At 54.7% G+C, this 24191-nt stretch overlaps 1 protein-coding gene across 2 annotated transcripts; it reads right to left on the reverse strand.

The window, feature by feature from the left end:
- Positions 1–4: 4 nt before the first annotated feature.
- ASIC1 (acid sensing ion channel subunit 1) lies at positions 5–23272 on the reverse strand. 2 transcript variants are annotated; one of them, XM_074374891.1, is made up of 12 exons: positions 23136–23272; positions 21912–22289; positions 21152–21347; positions 5829–5979; positions 5075–5202; positions 4629–4779; positions 4194–4250; positions 3573–3726; positions 3050–3141; positions 2464–2543; positions 2266–2370; positions 5–2110 (listed from the first exon to the last, which is right to left on the reverse strand). In XM_074374891.1, the coding sequence occupies exons 2-12, from the start codon at positions 22271–22273 to the stop codon at positions 2006–2008; spliced, it is 1581 nt and encodes a 526-aa protein (XP_074230992.1). In that variant the 5' UTR covers positions 22274–22289; positions 23136–23272; the 3' UTR covers positions 5–2005. The 2 variants fall into 2 exon arrangements, with proteins under 2 accessions (XP_074230992.1, XP_074230991.1); XM_074374890.1 differs by lacking the exons at positions 21152–21347; positions 21912–22289; positions 23136–23272 and adding an exon at positions 8570–12740.
- Positions 23273–24191: the final 919 nt, after the last annotated feature.

Consider the following 24191-nt stretch of genomic DNA (forward strand, 5'->3'; position numbering starts at 1 on the left):
GGAGTTGGTTGAAACCCAGTTTATTAGACCAGAGGCATGCGTCACCCACAGCCCTGCCTGCTGTTTCCCATCCAGTGCACACCGTTTGGCCTTGCTCCTGCTTCCCTCCAGAGAGGTCTGATCTCTAAGGAACTCCCAGGAACCAAGAGTTCCCAAAGATCCTATAGCCTAACTCTACCTCCAGGCCAATGCACAGGTGGCCTGCCACAGGTCTTGTTCTGGGGTTAGCTGGACAAGAAGGCCAGAGAAGGGGCAGGGCTCTGGTGTGGGAGGAGTGCCTGGTGGACAGGGCATGGCAGGTCCTCTACCTTACCGGTTTCTCATTAAGGTAGGAAGGGAGGGACAGACAGTGGAGCTTTCAACTTCCCCTCTAGGCATGTCTCTTTCCTCCCACTACCAAACCGTACCTTACCAGAAAATATAAGTAGTGGGCTTGGGTATTAGGTGAGCAAACGGGCCTGGGCACCCCAAAAGGGGGAAAGGCCACTGACTGAAAACCTCAGCCTCTGCCTGTCAGCACCCCACTACTTCAGCTGAAGGAGTCACCAACCCACAGCTCCCTTTGTCTCTGCCATCCTTGACTTAGTGTGCAGAGCGGATCTCCATCCCATGGGTGGGGGTTCTTTCTGTACAACCCCCTTTCCTGGGGAGGCCACAGTCAGCCAGGCAAAGGACATTGGGGTGGGTGGAGCAGGGGAGGGAATGTTAAGGCTGCAGGGAGGGTACAGGGTACCTAGGGTGTGGGGAAAGGGTGAGGCCAGAAAGAGGCAGAGCTTGTAATTCACAGCTTCCTTTATGTCGCCACCGAGACAGTGCGAAGGTTACAATGCGCGTGTCGTCTCCTTGTGCTTCTTAGAGGGATGTATGTACACAGTACAGACACCAGGGGAGAGTCCAACTCTTTATACAGGCGAAGGCATTCAGAGACCGGGAGGAGGTGGAAACACAGAAACGGGAGCTTGGGGTGGGAAGATGGTTCTTAGAGACAAGAGGAGGTGGGATAGAGACAGAGTCAGGGGAAAGTATATACAGAGATATAGCAATATAGAGTCTGTATCATATAGAAATAGAAAATGCAGATGAGGTTGTTGAGAGGAGCAAATGAAGTTTCAGAAGGGGACTTGGGAGAGTTCCATAAGAAAATTTATGGATGTGGCCCTCTGCAGGGACCCCTGGGAGAGGGACCAGTGAGGTTAGGCACTAGTGCCCCTCTCCCTGAGCTGGAAGCCAACCAGCTGGATCTTTTATGGAATGGTAGAGGAGGGCCGCCTCTTGAGATGTATTTGCAGCAGCTCTGGGGTGGGGGTGATCTTGTAGGTATCAAGATGTGGCCTACAGCACCAGGGCCATATCTTGTCCCCATCTCCACTTCTTCAGGGGATCCCCCACCCCCACCTCCCTAGAGACTTCACACTGTGTGAGGTGGTGAGGGGGAGGGGGGAAGTGACATGGACTAGGGTTCCTGCCTGGAGACTTGGGGTTGGGGGAGTCACTGGGCTGACAGGGTCTCTTAAGGCTGGGCAAGCCCCTCCCACTAGCCCTCCCCTTCAAGGTACATTCTCTGGTTTGGGGCCAAAATTCCAGACCCCGAGGATCCCCCTCCAACCCCTACTGGGAGGGGGCTTTGGTGACTGGTGGCAGCAGAATGTAGGTGGACACTCAGATGACAGCCAGACAGACAGACAGAATTTAGGCTGGGAGCTGTGGGAGGCAGCATGGAGCAGAGAGGGGCAGCCTGAGGTCACTTGCCCCATTCTCTCTTCTTAGTTTCTGTTTTAGATTAGTTTTGTTTAAAAAAAAAAAAATGGGAATAGAGGCAGGGAGAGGACTCTATGGTCAAGACTCCTTCCTCACCACAGACAAGAGGAAAGGACTGCCTGGGAGTAGGGGGCTGCCTTGGAAGCAAGGAGTAAGTCCCCAGGATAGATGTGAGAGGGCAGCTGGGGGCCCCCATTGCTCTCCTAGCCCTCCTCATCTAGGCCTTTGGTACAGTGGCCTGCGGGATTCAGCAGGTAAAGTCCTCAAAAGTGCCTCGGGCCGGATGGTGAGGTAGGATGTTGGCAGCATACGTCATCCCGGCAGGATGGCCCCGGAGGCTCTCACACGGGTTCTGGGGGAACGGCACAGGACAGGGACTGGTTATCGGAAGGGCCACAGGTGGTGCTGGGGCATGGGGGAGGCAAAGGAGAAAAGGTGGCAAGGGGGATGGTCCTAGGGTGGTCGGGGAAGGGATAGGGCCGGAGGGCGCCCCTCTTGCTCCCTCACGTGTCTTTTGACGTCATCCAGGCTGAGGGCCACGCCCTTGTCCGTGCTGGTCCTTTTGGCCTCCTTCTGGCACTTCCCTCGTCTGCACAGCTTGTGTTTAATGACCTGGGAGGGAGGTGGGGGAGCGGGGGTGGGTGGGCAGGCTGGAACCCCGCCCCTTCCTGGGTCCCCGCCCAGGCGCCCCCCGCCCCCCGTTACCTCGTAAGCATAGTCAAAGAGCTCCAGCACCGTGAGGATGCTGGCCCCGATGAACAGCCCCATCTGGCCCCCAATGTCACCTATGGGGTGAGCACAAGGAGGTCAGTGGGGTCAAGACAGTGGGAGCGACAGAGCTCACTGGGACAGGGACAGGCAAGTCGTATTTACAAAAGGACTGACAACCTTCATTACAGAAGGAGCACAGAAGTGATTCTGTGTGTTGGATTTTTTTTCTTCTTCATGCTTTTCTCCATTTTTCTACTTTTCTAAAATGAACTGGTATTATTCAGAAAAAGTAACTGTTTGCAAAATACCCCAACACTCTTATTCTCTGGGAAATTTTTCAAGGGCATATGAAATAGTCTCCCATTTGTCCCCAGTTGTGCCTGTCTCTTTCACTTTGCCCTAAGAGAAGGCTCAGTACTCTCCCCCACCACATACCAAGACAACAGAGTTTGGGGGAAGGCCCCTGGGGCTGGCAGGGGAGGAGACCTTGGAGGACAGAGGTAAGCAGCCTGATTTGGGTGGCAGGGTGTCACACCATGTCCACAGCATGGGGAGGGAACAGGTGCCATCAGCAGCTCACCCAGGAGCCCTGCAATCTCATAGGCTTTCTTCTGCTCAATGGTCTCATAGTTGAGGACTTCAAAGAAAATGTCCAGTACCAGGATGTTCTCCCTGCAAAGGGGTTGGGAGAGGAGACCTCAGTTCAAGTCACATCTCTGTCCCTTACTAGCTGGGTGACCTTAGCAAGTTATCTTCTCTGAATCTCAGTCCCCATATCCATAAGACGAGATGCTGATGGGATACCTGCCTTTTAAAGTTGTTGTGAGGATTAAATGTGATGGTATAACTGAAAAGACACTCTGCACACCAGCAATTGTGAGGTGATCCCAGTTACAGCAGTGAGGATGGAGACAGAGGAGGAAAGAGAAAGAGGCACTTCCCCTGTTTGTTCTGGTTTGGTCTTCCCTCCATGCCCACCCCAGATTCTGGTTGCCTTCTCCATATTATCTCAATTTGCTTCTGTCTGCTGGTCTCCATCAGAGCCCGCCCATACTCAAGGATCCAGTCCCAACCCAAGGATCCAACACAGTCAGAGCCCTTACCCTATGTACTGCTCAGATTTGTTGAACTTCTTGGCCAGGTACTTGGCTGACGCTTTGCTGGGGATCTTGACCATGGACAGCTCCTTGCCATAACGGGTCAAGTTGCAGGGCATTTCACACACACAGTACTCCTGGTCCTTCTCCACCAGGAAGTCTGTGCCAGCCAGGTGAGAGGTGCTAATTGAGTGGCGCCCCTCTGCCAGCACCTTCCCAACACACACATCCTGGCCCTGCCAAAAGGAACCCTGGGCCCTCTTCTCTTTTTTTGACTTTTCCTTCATCTCAGCCCTTTGCCTGCCTGTGCTGATCCGCACCCAGCCTCCCCACAGATATTTCTTAATCCTATATCTCATTCTCTCAGGGCCCTCTGGGGTCAACCAGCTGGGGTGCTGATGAGAGCAGGTGAGAGCCACCCCTCCCAGATGACCCCTGTTCATTTTTCATAGGGGCCAATAAAAGGTGCTATTTCCAGCATCACTAAAGTCAGATATAGGAGAGTTCAGGTGAAGCCTGATCCAGGAGTTATTTGAAGCTTCTAGGAGCTTGCTTTGAAACCCCTATGCATATGGCTGGCAGCACCTCCTTCCCTCCCCCTGGACTTCCCGGGACAGGGAAGCTCACCTAGAGCAGGATCTGCACACTCCTTGTACTGCTCTGGAGTGCAGTATGGGGCATCCCCTATAGAGGAGAAAAGACAGTGGTGCAGGATGGAGATTAAAGAGGTCTTGTGACAGTGGTAGTACGAAAGGCCTAGAAGCTGGAGGCTGGGAGAGGATGGAAGGATAGGAATAGTTAGTCCCCAGTCTGTCCTGGAGGTGACCCACCCCCTAGGCCATCCATCCTGGACCCTTCTCACCCATCCCTATGGGTCCAGGCAGGAACTGAGGTCAGAGAGGCAAGAGCCATATGGGTACAGACTGAGGCTAGAACTGGAGTGGGGAGAAGCCAGCTGGTCTTGCTTGTACAGTGGCATAAGGTTGATACACATGGGGAGCTGGTCAGGGGCAGTGCAGGCTGAGGGGCCCCAGGACCCTGTTTGGAACTTTGGAGCCTGACCTGGCATGTGCACCATGCGACAGTTACAGTTCTCCACCAGGTAACGTGTCTCACAGTCAATGCGGCAGGCGGTAATGCTGTAGGAGTCGAAGAAATCCAAGTCCATGGTAACAGCTTTGCAGGTGCCCCAGGGCGGGGGCAGGTAGATGAGCTGCTGGGAGAGCCGGGGAGCTGGGGGGTGTGGGGACTTCTCCCCAAGTCACCTTGATGGACTTCTCTGACAAGACGCAGAACTCAGGAGTTCTGCCCCCTCTCCCTCTGCAGCCTCTGAGGGTCTCAGAGTTTACAGAGCATTCCCGTCCATTAGAACATTCATGCTTTTGACTAGTCAGATGGCTACCCAGGCCCTCGCTCACCTGGCCGTCCCAATACTGATGGCCCTTCACGCCATCTTGACACCCCCAACCCCGACCCTGGGTGGGACCAGCCTCCTGTGGCCCTCTCACCCGCTGCTCTTGGCAGGCCACAAAGGTCTGGAACCCTGGGGCTACGCCAAAGCCCAGCTGGTCAATGAAGGGAGGTTCATCCTGACTGTGGATCTGCACTTTGATGCCTGCTTCGAATGACGTCTCATCTATGGAAATAAGAGGGGTCTGTGTTGGGAGGGCTTCGTACTCCCTAACTTCCTTCAGAGCCGAGGGCATCCTACCTCTCCTGAGAGAACCAAACCATACGCTCGGGCTGGGGGAAGGTAGTTAGTCCAGGGGCCCTACCCATCCCCAGCCTCCTTCTGGATTCACCAGCCCCATGCTGCCCTGATGACCCCTGCAGCCTACACACTTTTTTCTTACCTGGTTTCAGCTATGCATCTTGCGGTTTCAAATTCTTTCTATCTCAGACGTTCTCTATTTCTCCCCCTCCTTTCCTCCCTTCTCCCCCACCTCTCTCTGCCCCAAGGCCCCTGAGACCAGACAGACGGCAGGCAGCCCAAGAAGAGAGGGAGTTATTTATAGAGTGAGTGGCGGCCACGGATGGAAAGGGATGGCTGGTTACCTTGGAGAGTAACTGAGCCGGGAAGGGGGAGCTGGAGAAATGTGAGTGTGACAGGCAGGTAGAGTCGGAGATGGAGATGGCGAGCTGCTGGGAGGAAGCGGGGAAGAGCCCAGATCCTGCCCTGGGCCCACAGTAGAGCCCAGGAGTCCCCTGGCAGAGGCTGAGCCCCGGAGCCATGGGGAGGGGCCCCTGAGAGAGGTGACATACCGGTCTCCCCCCATACGGGCAGGTATTCATCCTGCTGGATGTCCAGCATGATTTCCAGCCCATTGCCTGTCCCACCCTTCATCGTCTTCAGCCGTGGACGCCCATCTCGGCCAGAGTTGAACGTGTAGCATTTTCCATACCGTGTGAAGACCTGGTAGGGGCAGAGTGGAGAGCCTGAGAGTCCTGCCAGCACCCCCTGCCCAGCAAGGACTGACTCTGGACCCCTCCAGCTGGTGGAGTCTCAACCCTTCAGGAATGACCCCTCCTGAGCAGCCCATTCTCCATTTGTCCTCCTTCCTGCCCATTCCCATCCCTTTGCCCTGCTCTGTGCCCTGGAAAGCTGATCCCTGTGGGGTGCACTGCCTGTGCTCCTTTGCCACCTCGATGGGCTTTGGGTTGGGTTTGACCAATGGGAGGGATCAGTAAAGGATCAGAGGAAAGAAGGAGGGAGAGATCAGGGTATTTATCTGTGAGTGTTCTGGTGGTGACTTAGACCCTCCATGACTACAAATCCTGCTGAGAGGGCTCCCTGCAGAGCCCTGTTGCCTCCTTGTGCTCCTTGAGCCTGAATGTGACAATTTCCCACTATTTCTAGGTGCCTCAGCCCCCCTCGTTGGTTTCCTTAACTCTGCCTACAGCTCTATAAACAGCCCCTTTGTTAAAGTCTTTTCAGTTAAACTATCCAAGTGGTAATCTTTTCCCTGCTGGGACCCTAACATCCATGCCTCCTTCATCTGGATCCTATCACTGACATACCCTTGGTCCCTCCTTGGACCCCTCTTCACGGGCCCAGGGCCTTCTGAGACAGACCTTCTCTTCTCCTGGGATTTCACCCCAGGCACCTGAAAGCCTGCTCTCCCTGAGCCCAGGCTAAGCTTTTTAGTTCACTCTGGCCACTAGACCCTTTTGCCCATCATTATTCCATTATCACCAGAACCTGAAAGTAGACCCAGTTGCCATGAACATCCAGGACCTGGCATGTTTGGCAATGCTTGTGCGAGGGCTGCAGAAGAGATCTAAGCCCTGGGGGCAGTCCCCGCACCTCATGCCGCAGAGCAGCCGTTATTGCAGCTCTGATTACACAGCTACAGAGAGAAGAGTGAACCAATTCTTTACGGCCTTTTCCCTGCAGCCTCCCAGAATGCCTCCAAGTTCCCACAAATGGGTGAGTGTGCTTTTACTACTGCTAGATGGTGACAAAGTCCACAAAGCAAGTCATAAGGTAAGTACAGACACAGCGCACAGAAAGAGAGACAGAGTGTCAGGCTAGACTGGAGCAGATGGTGGGAGGGGGGGTTGTGGATGTTACTAGGCAATAGAGTCCTTGCCCTCTTCCCCCTTCCTGTAACAGCCTCCTCCCCCCACCTCTGGAAGAGAAAACAAGAGCTCTCCGCAATTTTGTGGGTGAGGTCCAGACACGAGGTAGAGAGAAAACTCCTAATCCCCCAGCCCCACTACCAGGTTTTGTGGCATTTAGCCACAGACTCCAGACTGGACACACACCCATGCTTACCCTCTACCTGGGGATGCGAGGGACTCCCAGTGGCTGAAGCGGGCTGGGAGCTGCAGCCCTGCGCTGCTCACAGGGCTGTGCCACTGACTGGTGTACTGCTGCTGCCACCTGGTGGTTCTGCAGGAGAAGTGTCTACTCTACCCTTAGGTCCTGAGGAAGCAGGGTTGACCCCTTCCTTGTCCCATGTTCCTCTGTCGCCCAGCCTGAGGCCCAGTAGCCAAAACCTCCAGGTCCCTGTCTGTCTGCAGTCATCCCACTATGCACTAATATTATGTCACCCACCTCCCCCTGCTCTAGAGAGGAGGTGAGGGACTGAGAGACGGGTGTGTGGGGAGGGAAGACCTGGCATCTGGCACCTGGAGGGGACAGGAGAGGAGTCAGGCCAGACAGAACTGATAGCAGAACTGGGGAGAGGACAGCGTGCCCCTTGGTCCTCCTACAGGGAAGGCCCGAGACCCTCCTAATGAGGGCTTCCCTGGGAAGAGGGTCCCTGGCCACACAGACTGGGGGGAAGTGGGGAGGATTTAGAGGAGGCCTGTTATCCTCCCTCAGACACACACACACACACACACACACACACACACACACACACACACACACACACACACACACACACACAGTAGGAGGAGCACAGGAAGACCACAAGAGGATACAGTGAAGTCCTTGCTGTAGGAGCTGCTGACAGGGGTGTGGAGAGCAGAGGAGAGGGATATCCCCACCCCTCTGCCTCCCTTCCACACCCTCCTGCACCTCCAGAGACCAGGCGGCACCTGTCCCAGTTTAAGTCCAGGGGTGATAGTCCAAATCATTAAGACCAGGCATAAAAACCTACCATCAGATCAAAGGCTGACCTCAGAGACAGAGTAAGGTCCTGACCCTGAGGATCACAGGGCAGTCTGGGAAAGGGCTGGAGATGCTGGAGGATATTTAGGCAGACACCAGGGGCCTCAGGGCAGCAACTAATTACCAACTATGTGTTTCAAGTTCTAACAGGGAGAACAGTACTGGCCCAGTTGTGGAAATAGCAGGCCAGCTCCAGACTCTGGGGCTCCCAGGTGAACCCTGACCAGGCCTCTCTGCGGCATGTCACAGAGGGTGGGTGGTCCAGGTGCGATCTGGGAGGGGCAGAACAGCCACCAGCCCCAGTCCCCACCCCAGGAGGTGACAGTCAGGGAGAGCCATGGCAGACACTGTTGGGGGGCCATGCTGGGCAGGGGCCCCCACTCACCACTGAGAAGTTGTGAGGGCCACAGGGCCCCCCGCAGTAGGAGCAATAGAGCAGCATGTCCTCCAGCCGGTGGCAGGAGCGATTGTAGAAGCGGTGCAGGTTGAAGGGCTCCCCAGAGAAGGCCTCGGGCCCCGGCGGGGCAAGGGGCACCCCGGGGTCATCACTTTCATCCAGCCCCAGCATGGGGGCCAGGTAGAGCAAGTCAGGGTAGCTGAGCTGGGACAGCCGCACAGCATTGGTGTTGCAGAGGGTGACCGCCGGGAAGGCCAGCTCCGTGGTGGCCACTTCGTCTAGCAGAGTCACATGTGGGTAGCTGAGGTAATAGGCAACTCGATCCCCTACCTGACACAGGAAGGCGCCCAGTGCCAGGACAAAGGCCACTGCCCACAGGGCCTGCCGCGGCCCTGGACCCCCCTCCACAAAGACGTGGCTGGCGCCATGGAGGGTGCAGCTATTGGCGAAGGCCACTAAGTCCGTCGGTGAATCCCCCTTTCCAAACTCCTTCCTCTCTGTCTCCTTTTCCTTCTCTTCTTCCTCTTCTGACTCTGAGTTGTCCCGCTGTTGCCGCTGGTGGGGACTCCAAACATCTCCCAAGGGCCCCGGGACCTCCTCTCCAGAGGAGAATGACACAGAACAGAATATCTGGATGGGCATCTTCTCCAGGGCCTTCCTGGCACTGGGGGGTTGGCAGGAGAAGGGGAAGGAGATGTGATCCTAGGCAGGGTCCGGCAGGGCCAGCCACCCAGTCCTCTTGCCAGGTCTCTGCTGCCCAGCTGGCCGTCCTCCCTCACCAGGCCCTTGGTGGCTGTGTGGCTGAGCTGGGGGCGGGGCATGGAGAGGAGAGGAGGACCAGCCTGCCCTGCCTGGGAGGGCGGTATCTGAGCTGATGAATAATGGATGGCGGTGGGAAAGGGAGGCTGATGGAGAGGAGGAGGGCCAGAGCCCCTTTCTGGTCACCAGCTCCAGCAGGACAGGGAGAATCAAGGATGGAGTGGAAACCCTGGAAAAGCCCAGAGGCTCCTGGTACCCACCTCTCTGGGTGAGATGGGACCTAGCAGAAGCCTTTGCTCTCACTACAATGACGACTTCAACCAGCAACTGTTTCTGCCCCTCCCCCAAGACACACACACTCAGGCTCCCTCTCATCCCATCTGCCCCTCAAGTCCCTGAGCCTCCTCTCCCTCGTTCTCACCTGGTCCAGTCATTCCTCTGAGTTACCTGAGCCCCTACACTCTCTTGGCACCTCTAATTGAAACCTAAATTCTTCTCCAATCCCCCTAACTCATAATCTCCACAATTATTTCATTGACCACCCAATTCTCTCAATACACCCTTACACCCCAGATCCCCTCTGATTACTTCTTTGAACCTCAGTCCTCTTCCAAGCACTGTGCTGACCCCAACTTACTTTCAGTTACTTCTTGAACCCCTAATTGCCCTGAACCCCTAATCATTCCCTTGACCTTAAATTTCCCTCCAGCCGTCCCTGTCACCATTTATCCTCTCTCCACCCCCTGACCCCTGGCTCTTCCAGTCAGCACCCTCCCCCATGCTGAGCTGCACTTCAGTCACTTTCCCATCCTCCACTCACTCTCTTCTGTGGCTTGCGGGGCAGCCCAGGTTCCATTAGAAGAGGTCTCTCACTGACCACAGACTCATTTATGGCTACTTCCCGGCACTGGGGGAGGGACCCTGTCTCTTACAGATGAAAATCTTCCTGGCAGATCACCACTCCCCTTCCCAGCTTACCACCCTCAACAGTCCAGGAGAGCAGTTCGAGGAATTCTCTTTCGGTGGGTGGAAGAAACTGAGATCAGAACAGAGACAGGCTCCTGGGTCAGGCAGAGTGTGGGGCACCAACCTGGAGTACCCCCAAACCCTCAGCCTCACAGATGCCCCCAGCCCCTCAGTCTCTGAGGCTCCCTTTGCTCCAATTCATCAGTCCCTGTCCCCAGGCCCCCGGCCGCTTCATGTGCTCTGATTACCCAGGGCCACTGGTTGAGGAACTTGAGCCACCAGTCAAGTCTCCAGGGCCTAGAAGGTGACCTGAGGGGAGGAGAAGAAGGGAGGGAGGGAGGTGGAGTGTGTTAACCCTCCCTCTGCAGGGCTGGAGGAGCAGTGGGGCTTGGACAGTCTCCTCGGGCCTTTCCAGTCCTTAACCATCCCACAGCCCCGAGTTCCTTCCCCCTCCTTTTCTTCCCTCCCTCCCTGCTTCCCCACATCTCCCCTCCTCCATCTGCATGCAGAGACCCTGGAATGTGTTGGGGATGCCAGGCAGGGTGCCAGGTTCTAGCGGAACTGACTGATGTGGGACCTTTGGCCTCAGCTTTGCTGCCAGGGACACAGAGGCCCCAGAAGAAGAGCAGCCTTAGAGATATGGCCCCTCTCCATCCCTATGCCCTTGCCCTCAGACTGGCCTACTCCTCTTTTGCCTTAACAACTGCCTCCCAACTGGTCTCCCTAACTCCCCGCCTCCTTGCAGTTTCTCCTCCACCTTTAGTCCATGCTATGTAATTCTTACCTTTCTTCTGCTTAAAGACCTCTCTCACTCCCCAGTGCCTCTTGGTAAAATACAGTGCTCTCCACCCTGGACCTACAAGGTCTTGGCAACTTACCCTCCAGTCTCACCTCCCCACTCCTCCTCCTCTACCGCACCCAGTCCAGCACCCAGCATCCAGCCACTGTGTCCTCCTATTCCAGATACACTAGGCTCATCCACAGTTCCATACCTTCCCTGGACTCCATCTGGAGATTTTCTACTCATTTTTCAAGACCCTACTCACATGTTACCTCCTCCAAGAAGCCTTTCCTGACTCGACAGGGCATAGTTAGTGCCCCACCCAGGGAGCACCCAGGGTCCAGTTCTGCTCAAGTCCCTTCGGGCATGAGTGGTGATCTGTAGCTCCTTAAGGACAGGAACTGTGAGAATGAAAGCGCTGGACTCAGGGACCACGTGGAGAAATAGGAGCCGAAAAAGACCAGGAACACCCAGGGCAGCCAGAGGTTTAAGTCCCTGCAGAGAGGAGAGACCTTCCACCTTCAGCTGTTGTCCTTGGGCTTCTCCTGTGTGGATCCGTGGGTTCCTTTTCTGTTTCCTGTCCCGTGTGCATTTCCTTCCTGCCTATCAGACCTCAGCTGTTGGAGGGCTTGGCATATCCCCAGGATGCGTTTCAGAGGTGAGTTCCAGACTTGGGTTGAGGGGTGGGGCCCGAAGGCTTGGGCTAGGGAAGCTGCAGCTGCCCATGCGTTCCACACCCACTAGAGGGCGTTGCTCCCCTCCTCCAGCCTTCCTGGAAGGGGAAGTAGACTGGACTTCCAGAGCGAAGAAATTAAGGCAGGGAAGCTCCTAGTGTGCGGTCTCACCAGACTGAAGGGCACACACACCTAGGACAGCTTGAGGACAGCAAATCTGGTATGGCTGGACACTTCTTCCCCAACACCGACATAAAGACCCACACTGCACACCTACACATCACTATGTGGAGACACACAGCCCTCTTGTGGGCAGTGAACACACACACACACACACACACACACACACACACACACACACACACACACACACACACGAACTGCTCTTCCTCCCTCCTCCATTCTCTTAACATTCTCTCCTACTTCATCTGGTTCCAGTAGACAAGTCCACATTTTTCACAGTAATGGGGAGGTGAGGAAAGTATTAAGCAGCCCACGCAGACCCCTGAGCATACACAGAGGGTCCCAGGAGAAGTGCCCAGGCAGACGCACTTGCAGAACAAGCTCAGTTCTGAACCCTCTGTCCAAGGATGAGACCCTTCCCCACGTCCCTTCCTACCCAGTACCTCTCTTAAGCTGTGTGTGGCCACTCAGTGGTTTCTGACTTTCTCCACATCTTTCTGAACTCCCACCACCCCTTACATTCATGCTTTTCAGCTGATGTCTCATGGGATCCGTACACAACCTGGTGAAATAAGCAGGTTTGAGTAACTTCACTCCATGTGACAAATGAGGAAACTGAGGCACGATGACATGGAGAGCAAGTAGTGAGACTAGAAGTAGGGCATCCCTCTCTAAACCCCTTCCTTCCTCTCCATCCTGTCACTTACCCGCCACTTATTTACTGAGTGTCTCCATGCTGAGGACACGGGAGAACAGATAAAGGACTGGGCTCCTGCCCTGGTGGAGCTTACTATCTGGGGGGAGATGGCCATTGGCTTTTAAAAATCAAAAAAATAAATATTTAATTACAAACTCTGATAAATGCTATGAAAAAAATATAGTTCCCTGGGGGTGAATGACAGGGAGTCTGACCCAGCCTGGGGAATCCAGGAAGGCTTCTCTGAGGAAGTGATGTTTGCAATGCAATCTAAAGAATAAGGAGGAGAAAGTAAGTAAAGGTCTGTGGTGCACATGGGGGGGGGCGGTATTCCAGAGAACAGAGTCGTGCAAAGGCCCTGAGGGGACAGCTGGGAGGAGAAAGAGGATGTGGCTGGAGAGAAGGCAGGACCAGACCCCTTAGGGCCTTGAAGGCCAGGTAAAGATTCTGGTCCCATTTCCCATGGAAGGATTTCAAGCAATGAGAGCAGTGTTTTGAAGAGACCACCCTGGAAGACCCTGAGGGGTTCCAAAAGATCTGCTGGGAAGCAATTGCCACAGTCCAGGGGACATATGGAGTGGTGGGGCGGCCTGGAACGGGGGATAGAGCAGAGATGTTTAGGAAGCAACACTGGCACACCTGTTAAGGGAAATGAGGGAGGCAGAGTGTCAGGGATGATTTCTACTGTGCATGAGTGAGCGAATGGCTCACTAGCTCAGGAGCACAAGCACAGGATGGGTTTGGGAGCTAAGATGATGAATTTGGCTTTGCACGTGCAGGTTTCCTGAAGCCGTGGGGACATCCAAGTGGAGATGCCAAGTGAGAAACTGGCCACTGGGGCTGATGCTAAGAGGAGAGAGTTTGGGCCGAGACATACATTTGGAAGTTGTTGGTGTGTAGCTGGCAATTAAAGTCACGAGTGAAGATGAGACTGCCCAAGAACAGAGTATAAAGTTTTTTTAAAAAGATAGATAGAAAAAAGGCCTTATTTGGCAGTGTCTACTAAAGCCAAACAGAATCCTAACCTGTGACTTAACCTCTGCTCCTAGTTATATACCCAAGAGAAATAAGTGCGTATGTCAGCCGAAAGACACCAACAGGAATGTTCATAGTAGTTTTATTTACAACAGCCCAAAACTAGTAACCATCCAAATGTCCAGCAAGAGCAGAATGGATTTTTTTTTTAAAAAGTGTGCTATATTTATATAGTGAGATACTACACAGCACTGAAAAAGAACTAATTACTGCTACATATGAGACTGAATCTCACAGATATAATCATGAGCAAAAGACGACAGACACGGGGGAGGGTATAGCTCAGTGGTAAAGTGCATGCTCAGCATGCACAAGGTTCTGGGTTCAATCCCCAGTGCCTCTACTAAAAATAAACAAATAAATAAAATAGAATAAATAAATAAACCTAATGACCCCACCCCAAAAAAAAGGACAGACACAAAAATGTATATACTGTGTGGAGGATACATATAGTCCAGGAAGTTCGAGAACTGATAATAATTGTCTATACTGACAGAAGTCAGAATGGCAGTTAACTCTTGTATGGTAGCATTGACTTGGAAAGGGCCTGAAGGAACTTTCTGGGGCACTGGAAATGTTTTACACTTTTATACTAATGTAAATACCTACTGATGTAATATGTAAAATTTCACATTGTAATATACACCAATGTAAAAATATACTAATGAAAAATTCATCACACTAGGCCATTAAATCACAGCTTCATGATTTAAAAAAAGAGGAATGCTTGGAGTTGAGACTTGAGAAGCGCCAATATTTAATGGCCAAGAGGAATAGGATGAACTGGCAAAGAGACAGAAGGAGGAAAATCAAGACAGTATGGTTGTCAGAAAAGAGAATCAGGCCAAAAAGAGGCGGTGGTCAACCATTCTGAATGTTTTTTGAGAGCTCAGGGACAAGAAAATGTTTGCAGGTTTTGGAAACATGGAGGTCATTAGTGGCCTTAGCGACAACCATTTTGGTGAAGTGCTGGGGCCAGGGGAGGAAGGTGGCCTGGAGAGGATTAGAGAGTGAGGCAGAGATGAGAAAATGGAGACTCTGGAACACATACATCACTTTTAAGAATTCTGTCTGAGAAAAGAAGCGGAGAGATCGTATGGGAGCTGGAAGGGACTATGGAGGTGAGAGATGTTTGTTTTGGGGATTTTATCTTAACCTAAAGCCTGATACATAGTAAGTGATCAATACACGTGAGCTGTCATTATAGCCATGCATTTTAAGATGGGAGAATCTTAAGCATGTTTCAGTATCCACGGAAAGGTTCCGCTGGACAGGGAGAGACTGACTATAAAGGAGGGAGATCAGATGGAAAGAAGAGGTTGAGATTTCAGCCTAGGTAAGATGGATGTTTCCCTCAGGGGGTGGGGACCCAGAGGAGAGGGCAGATTTTGTGGATGCTTCTATCTTCTCTGTGAAGCAGGAGGCAAGGTCATCTGCTGAGGGTGAGAGAGGGGCAAGCAGGGGTGTCGGTTTGAGAAAAGTGGAGAAATTTACAGTAATCACTGGGGAGAGCAAGTTGACCAGGAAAACACAATGGGGTTGCCAGGCAGCACTGGAGGCCCATTTAAGGATGCTGATTTTGAACACAATGTGATTCCAAGCTGGCCTGTCGTGTGACTTCCTCTGATAGAGCCTGGTGGAGGAAGCAAGTGGTAGGTACATCGAAGGTTGGGACTTGGCCAAACGGTGCACTGAAGTGCCAGAGGAGTCAAAAGACTTGGTGTCCTCAACCCGAGGCTGGGTGTCTTCTCTTTTGCACCTCTTCTTTCCCTTCCTGCCTCACCACACTGCTTCTTTACAGAGCATGGGCAGCTGGACAGCAGGCACCCTTCTCTGCCACACACACTCCCGTTCCTATGGTCACACACAAAGAACCTCAGCTCAGAAGATCTGAAGTCAAGGTTCCACTCTGGCATTTACTAGCTGTGTGACCTCAGGCAAGTCACATAACACCTCTGAGCCTCAGTTTCCTCATTTTTCAAATGAAGATATTAACATCTTCCTGCCCCCGAAATTATGAGGATCATAGGAGCTAAAGGGAATTTATAAATAGCAAGGCATGACTGAAAGAGATTAATTTTGCTGGTATGTGCTCCACCTGTGACCAGGGGTTTGCCTGCACACAAGCTCTCTCCCACAGCCACAGGAAGCAAGCTGCGTGTGCCCCCACGCACACCCGCCCATGTCCCCCTCACACCCTAGTCCACGTCCACGTTGTCCTACTCTCAGACACGCGCACCGAGGTGCACACGTGTGCTGACACACCTGGGGCACACATGCAGTGCGTGGTGAGGAAGCCTCAGTTGGCTGCTGTCCATGGTCAAGGCCACTGCAGCAGTCTCTCCCCTAGGGATGCTCCCAGCCTGGGGAGGCGACCCACTAATAAAAGACACACAACACTTGCTACACAGCCCAACCTCCCAGGCCTCCCGGAAGCCACATCGAGAGGGTGCAGATGAGAGGAGTGAGAAAGGGTTTTCTTTACAAAAACTCATAGGAGCTCGGAAACCTAGACGTGGAGGGTCCTCATCTCTGGCACGTGACTCCCTGCTCCAAAGCCCTGCAGCTCCCTTTAGTACCACCTCCACACCCACTGGGTACTGCAGGTGATTCTAAGCTCCCTGAGGGCAGGGACAGGGTCTGATGCCCAGCACGGGGCCTGGCACTTCCCAGGGTCTCTGTCAGGAATGAATCCAATGGAGTTTGACTCTCCCAACCCCTGCCCCTTATGCCTAATAATGTATCCCTCACCATCCCCCAAGAATTGAAATTGCCTTCCACAAAATGGAAGCATGTTCGCAAGCAACCTCTACCCGCCGCAGAAACGTTCGGACCTCCCCACAGGCCTCCCCCTCTGCTTCCTGGACACACACCGGGTGAAGCAGCCCCCCCACCTCCGAGTTCTCCGCAGACTGGGGCAGGAGAAAGCCCAAGCTTGGAAGCCCTGCTCCTCTCCAGCCCTCCACTTCCGGCTCTGTCCCCAGAGGCACTTACTGACATCAATTCCCTATTACTTTAGCCAACAGCCTGAGATCAATTAACTTATAGAAGCCTCTTAGCTGACAGCAATCTGGGAGAGGGGCGGAGTCAGAAATGGCAAAGGATGGAGGGAAGGAGAGGAAAGAGGTGAGAGAGGAAACTGAGTTACCCAAGGGATGTTTGTGAGTGTGTGTGTTCTTGCGTGAGAGAGAGGGAGAGAGACCCAACTGAAGGGTGCCCTGGATTCTTGCAGCTGGCTCTACTCTAGTCTCCCTCCCAGTTTCAGGCATATCTGAGGGAGGGAGGGAGGGAGAGATGGGAAGGATAAGGCTAGAGGAGGTATCCAAGAACACCTAGGGCGGGCTGCCCCTCTTCCAAAAGCCTCTTGCTCCAGCCTCTCCTGCCCCTCTGCAATCCGTGCATGCTCCCCTGTCCGCACCCCCCACCACAAAGACCGCTGGGCCTCTGGGTAGGGTAGCCCAATGGCCCTCCTTCCTCTCTCGGTGCATAGCAGTCAGGGCAAGGCTTCTCCCTCTGCAGCCCCCCCACCCCCTCCCTAGCTGGAGGGAACAGACTTGGGTAGTAAGGTCAGGTCAGGCCCCTGCCAGGGACTCCTGGTCTGAGCTGCTGTGGGGTGGTGTGGGGGGTGAGGGGTGTCAGTGAAGGGGCAGAGCCAGCTCAGGGATAAGGAAGCTCCCATCACTAGGGCTGGCTCTCCCTGGGACCTGCCATCCCTGGCTCTGCTTGTTTTAAGACCTCTCCCTCCACCCTCTGGGTCCCAGGATCACTCATCTTTTATATCAGCATCTCACCACCCCCAGGTGCTCCAGAAGATTCTTGTCCCCCTCCAGAAACTTGGGGGATTTCTGTGCCCACCCCTCTCATTTAACCTCTCCTTTGGGAGATCCCTGCCCCCACTCCAGGGTCCCCTCAAGGATTCTTGTCCCCCTAACCTTTGTCCCCAAATTCCATCCCGTCCTGAGAGAATATTGTCCGACTGCACACCCACCCCTGGGGTTTCCATTCTCTGCACTCCCGATTCCTTCTCTTGCAGGGTCCAGAAATGAATTCCCACTTCTCTCTGCCCCAGGCAAAGGCTCTGGGTCTCAGCTGGAGGAGGAGATGGCATAGGGCAGACTGGGCCACCATCTGCCAGCCCCCTCCCCTTGATGCTGTTCAGCATTCTAGCCACATCGGCGCTCCCACTGCCAGGGACAGATAAGGTGCAGCTGGAGGCTGGCACCAGCTGCAACTGTGCTCACTCCCCCGGCCCCCATCCAGCCACCAGCAGACAGCTGCGGCCCCCTGGCCCTCTCCATGGAACTCCTGCCCTGCCTTGGCCTGACTGGCCTTAAGATGGGGTGGGAGAGTGGAGTCTCAGACCCTGTTGCCCTGGCAACCAAGCACCCCACCAGGAAAGGAAAGAGAAGGCCAGGGAACAGGAGACCTGTAAGTGGATCTTTGGTAGCTCTTTTGGTGGCTCGGGAGACAGTGACTGAGTCCTACCCAACCAGGCTGCCGTGGGATACTCTCCCCATCACCCTCTGCCTCTTTAGTCCCAAAGGGTTTCTGAACCAATTTCTCCCAGATTTAGCCCATGTTCCCCCCACTCTCCCAAGCTGACTCAGCCACAGCTGGGGAATGGACCTGGTCAAACAGTCTGTGACCACCAGTCCATGCCTTGAGGTTGGCTGGATTCAGAAGCACATCTGGGAGGAATGCTTGTCCTTGCAGACCCCCTACCAGGGGAACTGAGGACTCTAAGGGACCAGAGGATGCCCTTTCTATGCCCCCTGCACTGTCCTCCAGGAGCAGGGCTCCTGTTGTTGGATGAGGGTTGCCCTTGGAACCTACAGAAGAGCTCACATGTGCTCGTGCACACTAGCTGGCCTTGGGTCCTCAGTTGAGAAACTCTGCTCTCAAGGCAGCAGAAATGCCAAGATGGTCTCCCCTAGGCTCTGACCAAATAGACAGATCTGCAAGTGCCTCATCTGTCCAGGGGCTAGACACATGCCTCTTGGCCTAGCAGAGACCAGCAAGGGTGGAGAGGCAGATGTTAACTACAGGACCAAAGAGAGGAGGGAGAAGGTGGAGCACCAGACAAGGAGTGTCTGTGCCTGTTAGGACCAGGGAGCTGGGGGAGAGTGCCAGCGCCTTTCTTCTCCACCAGGGAGATGTCCGACATGGACTCAGAAGCAGACTCCCATCTGTGTAGGAACATCCCCATGGGCAAAGTGGAAAGGGGTTGGCAGGGAGGTCCACCTAAGAGGGCAGAAGAAAGGAGGTATGAGAGGCTTGGGTCCAGCTAGATTCATGGTTAGGTCTTTGAAACAGCAAAAACTTGGTCCTCCCTGACAACCCAGAACCAAGAAGTTTCAGTGTTGGGACTGCAGGCTCCTAGCCATGTATTCCTCCCTCATCAAGAGGAAGAACTCAAGTTGCTCCAGAACTTAGTGAACCAATCATATCTCCATCTGACTGCTTAGGGTTGTCCCCTGAGGCAACACGGACCAATCACATTTCAGCATCTTCATTTCCATGAGCCAAACATGTCTAAGCATCATCACTTCAAATCTTTCTGGACATGAGGACAAATGGAACCTCAATTGTACAGTTTCTTTTTTTTTCTTCAAATTTACACTTTCTATGAATTAATTGTACCCCTACTTTGTGCCTTAGCACCTTCCCAGGTTGAGCCAAGTAATTTCCTTCCTCATCCAAACACTGCAAGCCATTCAACCTAAAGAGTTTTCTCTGTCTTTCTTGATGGTCCCTCCTGCTTGTGTGCTGGGTATACTGGAGAGGAGGGGGGCTCTGGCTTTCACGTCCACCTTCACCTACTGTTCTACTACCCTTGGGAATGTAGTTGGTGAGCCTGGGAGCCCTTTGGACTTGGGCTCTGGGGAATCCAGGCCTCTCCTGTTTTGAGGAAAGAAAAGTGGAAAGAAAATGGTTCCTGCATCACACTAAGCTCTCTATGAGCTTGGCTAAGCAAAAACTGTGGTCATGGAACCTTTGTCCAGCGGGATTGACAAAGGCCCATGAAACTGGTCTCAGAGCAGGGCTTAAAGAGATTGGGAAGTCTTATGTAACCTCAGCAGGGAAAAACCAAGCATGACCATGGCTCCAACCTTTCTACAGAAACAAATGCAGTTCATGCTCCCATAATGCTAAGGAGGAAGCAAGCAAGTGTGGGAGAACACGGGCAGGGAGAAAATGGGAGGATCAAAGAGTGGAGAATCCGGGGCAGGCATGGAGAGCAAGGGAGTCCTAGGGGAGACCACGTTTTCAAGAGCAATGGCTAAGAATTGAAAGTGGACGTGATGACTCCAGGGTTAGCAATATTAATGGAAAGAGCACACTACACTGGGATTTAACAAGACATGAGTTCTAATCGTGAGACTGTCACTAACTGGCTATGTGAGCTCGGGCAGCTCATCCACCTCTCTGTCTCAGCTTGTGCACATGTGAAATAGAGCTAATATGACTATTTACCCTGGGGGATTGAAGGAGAGCCTAGAAAGCATTCTGAAGATTTCCAAGCATCATCCTCACATTTGGTATTATTTTTCATACATGGCTCCAGGTCCTCTGGTCCCTTTCTAGACTCTGTCTGATTCTAACCGCCCAGGAATCTGTATAACTTGCCCAAGATCACCTGTCACAAGAGATGCCAGTCAGGTCCCCTAACCCTCCCTGGGGTGCTAGCTTTGAGGCAGCCCCAGGTATGTGGGGGTGGGGGGTGAGTATCTGTGGGCATCTCCATTTTAAGAAGCAAAGAGAGTCTCCAGTTCAGCCATGACTGTGTTCCCCAAATCATCTCTCCTTCCCCAGACCCTGACTCTGTGGGCTAGAACAGGGGGAACCCAACCAGACAGTACGCATGTGTATGTGTGTGTGTGTAATGGTTGGGGGTCGGGTGTGGCACAGAGAGAAATGACTGTCCAGCTATTTAAAAGAAAGCTTCCCTTACTTCCCATATTTCACAGTGCTTCTCAAACTTTAATCCAGATCACCTGGGGATCTTGTTAAAATGCAGATTCTGATTCATTAGGTCTGGGAAGTGGGATGGCAAAGTCCTGTATTTCTTTCAAGCTCTCAGGAGATGGTCCTCGGACATCATTTTGAGTAACAGGGCTGCAGCTTATCCGCTACCCACCCCCCAGCTCTAACACCTGTGGCCCAGAATGTAAGCTTGATGGGGCCTGGGCCCTGCCAGGCTCTGTGTGTGTGCGCGTGTGTATGCGTGCGTGCAGTGCACATGCACTTGTGTGTGCTTGTATGCAAACCTGTGCACTGTGGGCTCTCTTTCCTGCTATCACGGACACAAGGCTGAGGCTGAGCAAATGTGTCCCTGAGCTGAACAAAGTCTACTCCTGCCAGAAGCAAACCCCAAGGACACACAACTTCCTCCCCAGAAACCCGCTGGCTCCTAGTCTCCTCCTCTTCTGGGGGCCGGCTGACTCACACCCCACACAGCCAGGGGACTCACTCACCACCTTGAAGTCCTCTGCGCTGCAGACCTCCCCCCTGAAGTGGCAGGAGAGCAGCATGTCTCGAATATCGTGCCCTGCACGGTCGTAGAACTCGCGCATATTGAAGGGCTTGGGCTTGAAGCTGCGGAAGTTGGCCTTGTCCTGCAGTATCTCCAGCTGCTTTTCATCTGCCATCTGTGTGTCCGGTATCTCATACCTGGAGCCCCGGGGTCCAGTAGGAACTTCAGTTCCTGCCTCCATTTGGCCTCCAATGTCCCACACCCAACCTCAGGGGGGAGGGCAGCATCCAGCTCTGGGCAGAGGCATGGAAGGAGAGCTGGGCATGTCTAGAAGACCTGCCCCGTGCGGTCTGAGAAGACAGAGGATGTGCAGTGGCTGCCCCGGGCTGGGCATCTGAACACATGGGTGAGGGTGGGGTGGGCAGAGAGATCAGGGCAGGAACTATGGCTTTTATACTATAGTTTATACCCTTTAAAGATGGTTCACCCCCATCCTCCAAGTGAGGAGAAAATGGAGACATAGTGGCAGGAGGGTGGGAAAAGTTCACTCCAGAGAGGGTAAGAGAGGGAGATGATGTCTCGCAGCTCAGAGCTGTTCTGAACTGTGCTGGCATCAGAGATTGGATGCCCTTAATTGAGTGCTCTGCAGTACCCCAATTCCTCGGCTGTCAGTGGCAGGTTTAGGGGGGGCTGTATGGTGGGTTAGAGAGGAGACACCCTAACGGGATGGCTGGGAGCCGGGATGGGTGGGAGCCACCCACCTGTTGTTGAGCAGGGCAAGCAGCTCCCCAGCGTGGTACAGGTCGTTCTTGGAGACTTGGCTAAAGCGGAACTCGTTGAGATTGCACAGCGTGACAGCAGGGAAGGTGAGCTGGGAGGCAGCTACCTCGTCGAGCTTGGTGACGTGGTGGTAGTGGAAGTAGTACTGCACACGCTCGGTGCACACACACAGCAGCACAGCCAGTGAGCCCAGGAAGCACAGGGCCCAGAGCGCCCGCTTCAGAGACAGCCGCTCGTAGGAGAAGATGTGGGCCAGGCCGTGCAGCGTGGAGCTGCTGGCGAAGGCCTGGATGCTCACCGGCTGGACGCCACCCACCTCCTCCTCCTCAGCCTTCAGTTCCATCCTGGCTGAGGGGATCCTGGGGGAAGAGGGGTGGGGGAGTCTGTCAATGTCCTGGGATGAGAGTACACATGGCATCCCTCCAAATGTGTCCATCCGGAATCCCCATCTCCAGAGGTCACTGCCTCTGGGGAAGAAGACGTCTCTGGTGTGCAAGCCCAGAGGTGGCTGGCTGGGGGACACACTCCCAGAAGAGGGTTCCTCCAAGTGCAGGGACTAGGGGTCAGCTCAGGCCAAAAGAATGCTGGCCCAGGGAAGCTTCCCAGGCTAGGGGAGACCCCAGATATAGTCATCCGAGGACGAGAGGGAAGTCCCAGTGTTCCCACAGGCAAGGCACAGGAGTTCCCTCCAGATGTGGGGTCACTCTGGGACAGGAATGTCCACCCCATCCTGGAGACGAAAACTCCCCCAGATGGGCTGAACCCTGAGTCAGGAGTTCCTGGTCAGAGGTGTCCCCAGGACTGGACTTTGGCCCCTGTGAGCTAAACGTGGGCCAGAACACCCCCCTCCCAGGGAACTGGGGAGGGGCCCAGCCTTAGTCCTCACCTGCGGGCGTCTCCAGTTCTCAAAAGGCGCAGGCTGTGTGTGTGCATGTTTGGGGTGGGGGGTGGAGGGCAGCCCGAGGTGGATGCACAGAGGTGGGGGGGCGCGGTTCCCTATGACAGCGCGCAGTCCCCGCCCCGGACGCAACCTCCCCCCCTCCAAGTCTAGCTTCTCGACGCAGCCAGATCCCCTGCTCGGCCCCCGCCCCCCTCCCAAGCCAGCGAGCCGCCCCAGCAGCTGGGAAAAGCGAGAGGGGAGTAAAGTCCCGGCTTCGGGGCGCTGGGGAGTCCCGCAGCCAAAGGCTGGGGGATCGGAGACCCACCTGAGGGGGGCTTCGGGAACCCAGCAACCGGCGGCGGGTCCTGGGGCGCGGGGCAGGACGCGGGCTCAGCGCCGAGCCGCGGAGGGGCTCATGGCCCGGAGCGGGAGCCGGCGGCCGCCGCGGCACGCCGCGCAGAGCCCTGCAGGGAGCGGCCCGCCCGGCCCGGCTCGGCTCGGCTCCGTCCGCCCGCTGCGCGCGCTCGCTCGCTCGCCTCGGCTCGGTCCGCCCGGGCTCGGCGCGGTGCGCGGTGCTCTCAGCCCCGGGATCTGCAGGGATCCATCGTCCGGCCGGGAGGCGGCGGGAGGGGAGGCGGAGGGGGGAGGGGAGAGGGTGCGCGTGCGCGCCTACGAGTGTCTGCGAGGGTGTCTCTGGGCCGGTGTGCGCGCGGGGCCCCCGGACCGGGGAGCGGGACCGAGGGCTCCCCCCGCTGCCTCGTCCCCTCCTCCCGGCCGCTCTCAGCGGCGCTGCCTCCCTACCGTCCTGGAGCCGTCTCCCTGCCTGTGAGGCCCTATGGCTTGTGTGTGTGTGTGTGTGTGTGTGTGTGTGTGTGTGTGTGTGTGTGTGTGACTCCGTGTGGTGTGTGTGTGTGTGCGCGCGCGCGCTGAAGGGAAGGTGTCTGCCCCCAGCGTCCCCCTCCCCGCGCTGTCTCCTTCGGATCGATGCTCCTGCCTCTTGCTGCTGCTTCCTCTGGTGACACAAACGCGCGTGTGCGCGCTTGCGAGCGTGCACATACACACAGAAGCAAGCTCCGAGTCACACTTGACTGATTCAAGCACTTGCCCGTGTGGAGACACAGACACATATACAGACCAGAGTCACACCACGACACTCACAGCCACACGTACCCCCCACAGACACTCACACACCCTAGAGGCCTGGTCCACGGGGCAGGAACTCAAGAGCTTACAAGTATTCACCTGTTCTTGTCCCTGCTCCCCACCTACATGTGACACGTACACACATGCACCTATGTAAACAAACACACAGCCTTGGCCATCCAAACCCCATCCTTGTAGCCTTGGCCTTGCCTTTGGGGTGGCATGTTTGCAGACCTTC

The sequence above is a fragment of the Camelus bactrianus genome, chromosome 12 (assembly GCF_048773025.1).
Source record: "Camelus bactrianus isolate YW-2024 breed Bactrian camel chromosome 12, ASM4877302v1, whole genome shotgun sequence".
Lineage (NCBI taxonomy): Eukaryota > Metazoa > Chordata > Mammalia > Artiodactyla > Camelidae > Camelus > Camelus bactrianus.

Bases quoted from the DNA above. Each gene is read 5' to 3' on its own strand.
- ASIC1 (XM_074374890.1), bottom strand. From the start codon at position 9,223: ATGCCCATCCAGATATTCTGTTCTGTGTCATTCTCCTCTGGAGAGGAG. The intron at 5,203-5,828 runs GTATGTCACCTC...TTATTTCCATAG, and splicing joins GCCCGTATGGGGGGAGACCG to ATGAGACGTCATTCGAAGCA. The intron at 2,371-2,463 runs GTAACGGGGGGC...CCTCCCTCCCAG, and splicing joins TCTTTGACTATGCTTACGAG to GTCATTAAACACAAGCTGTG.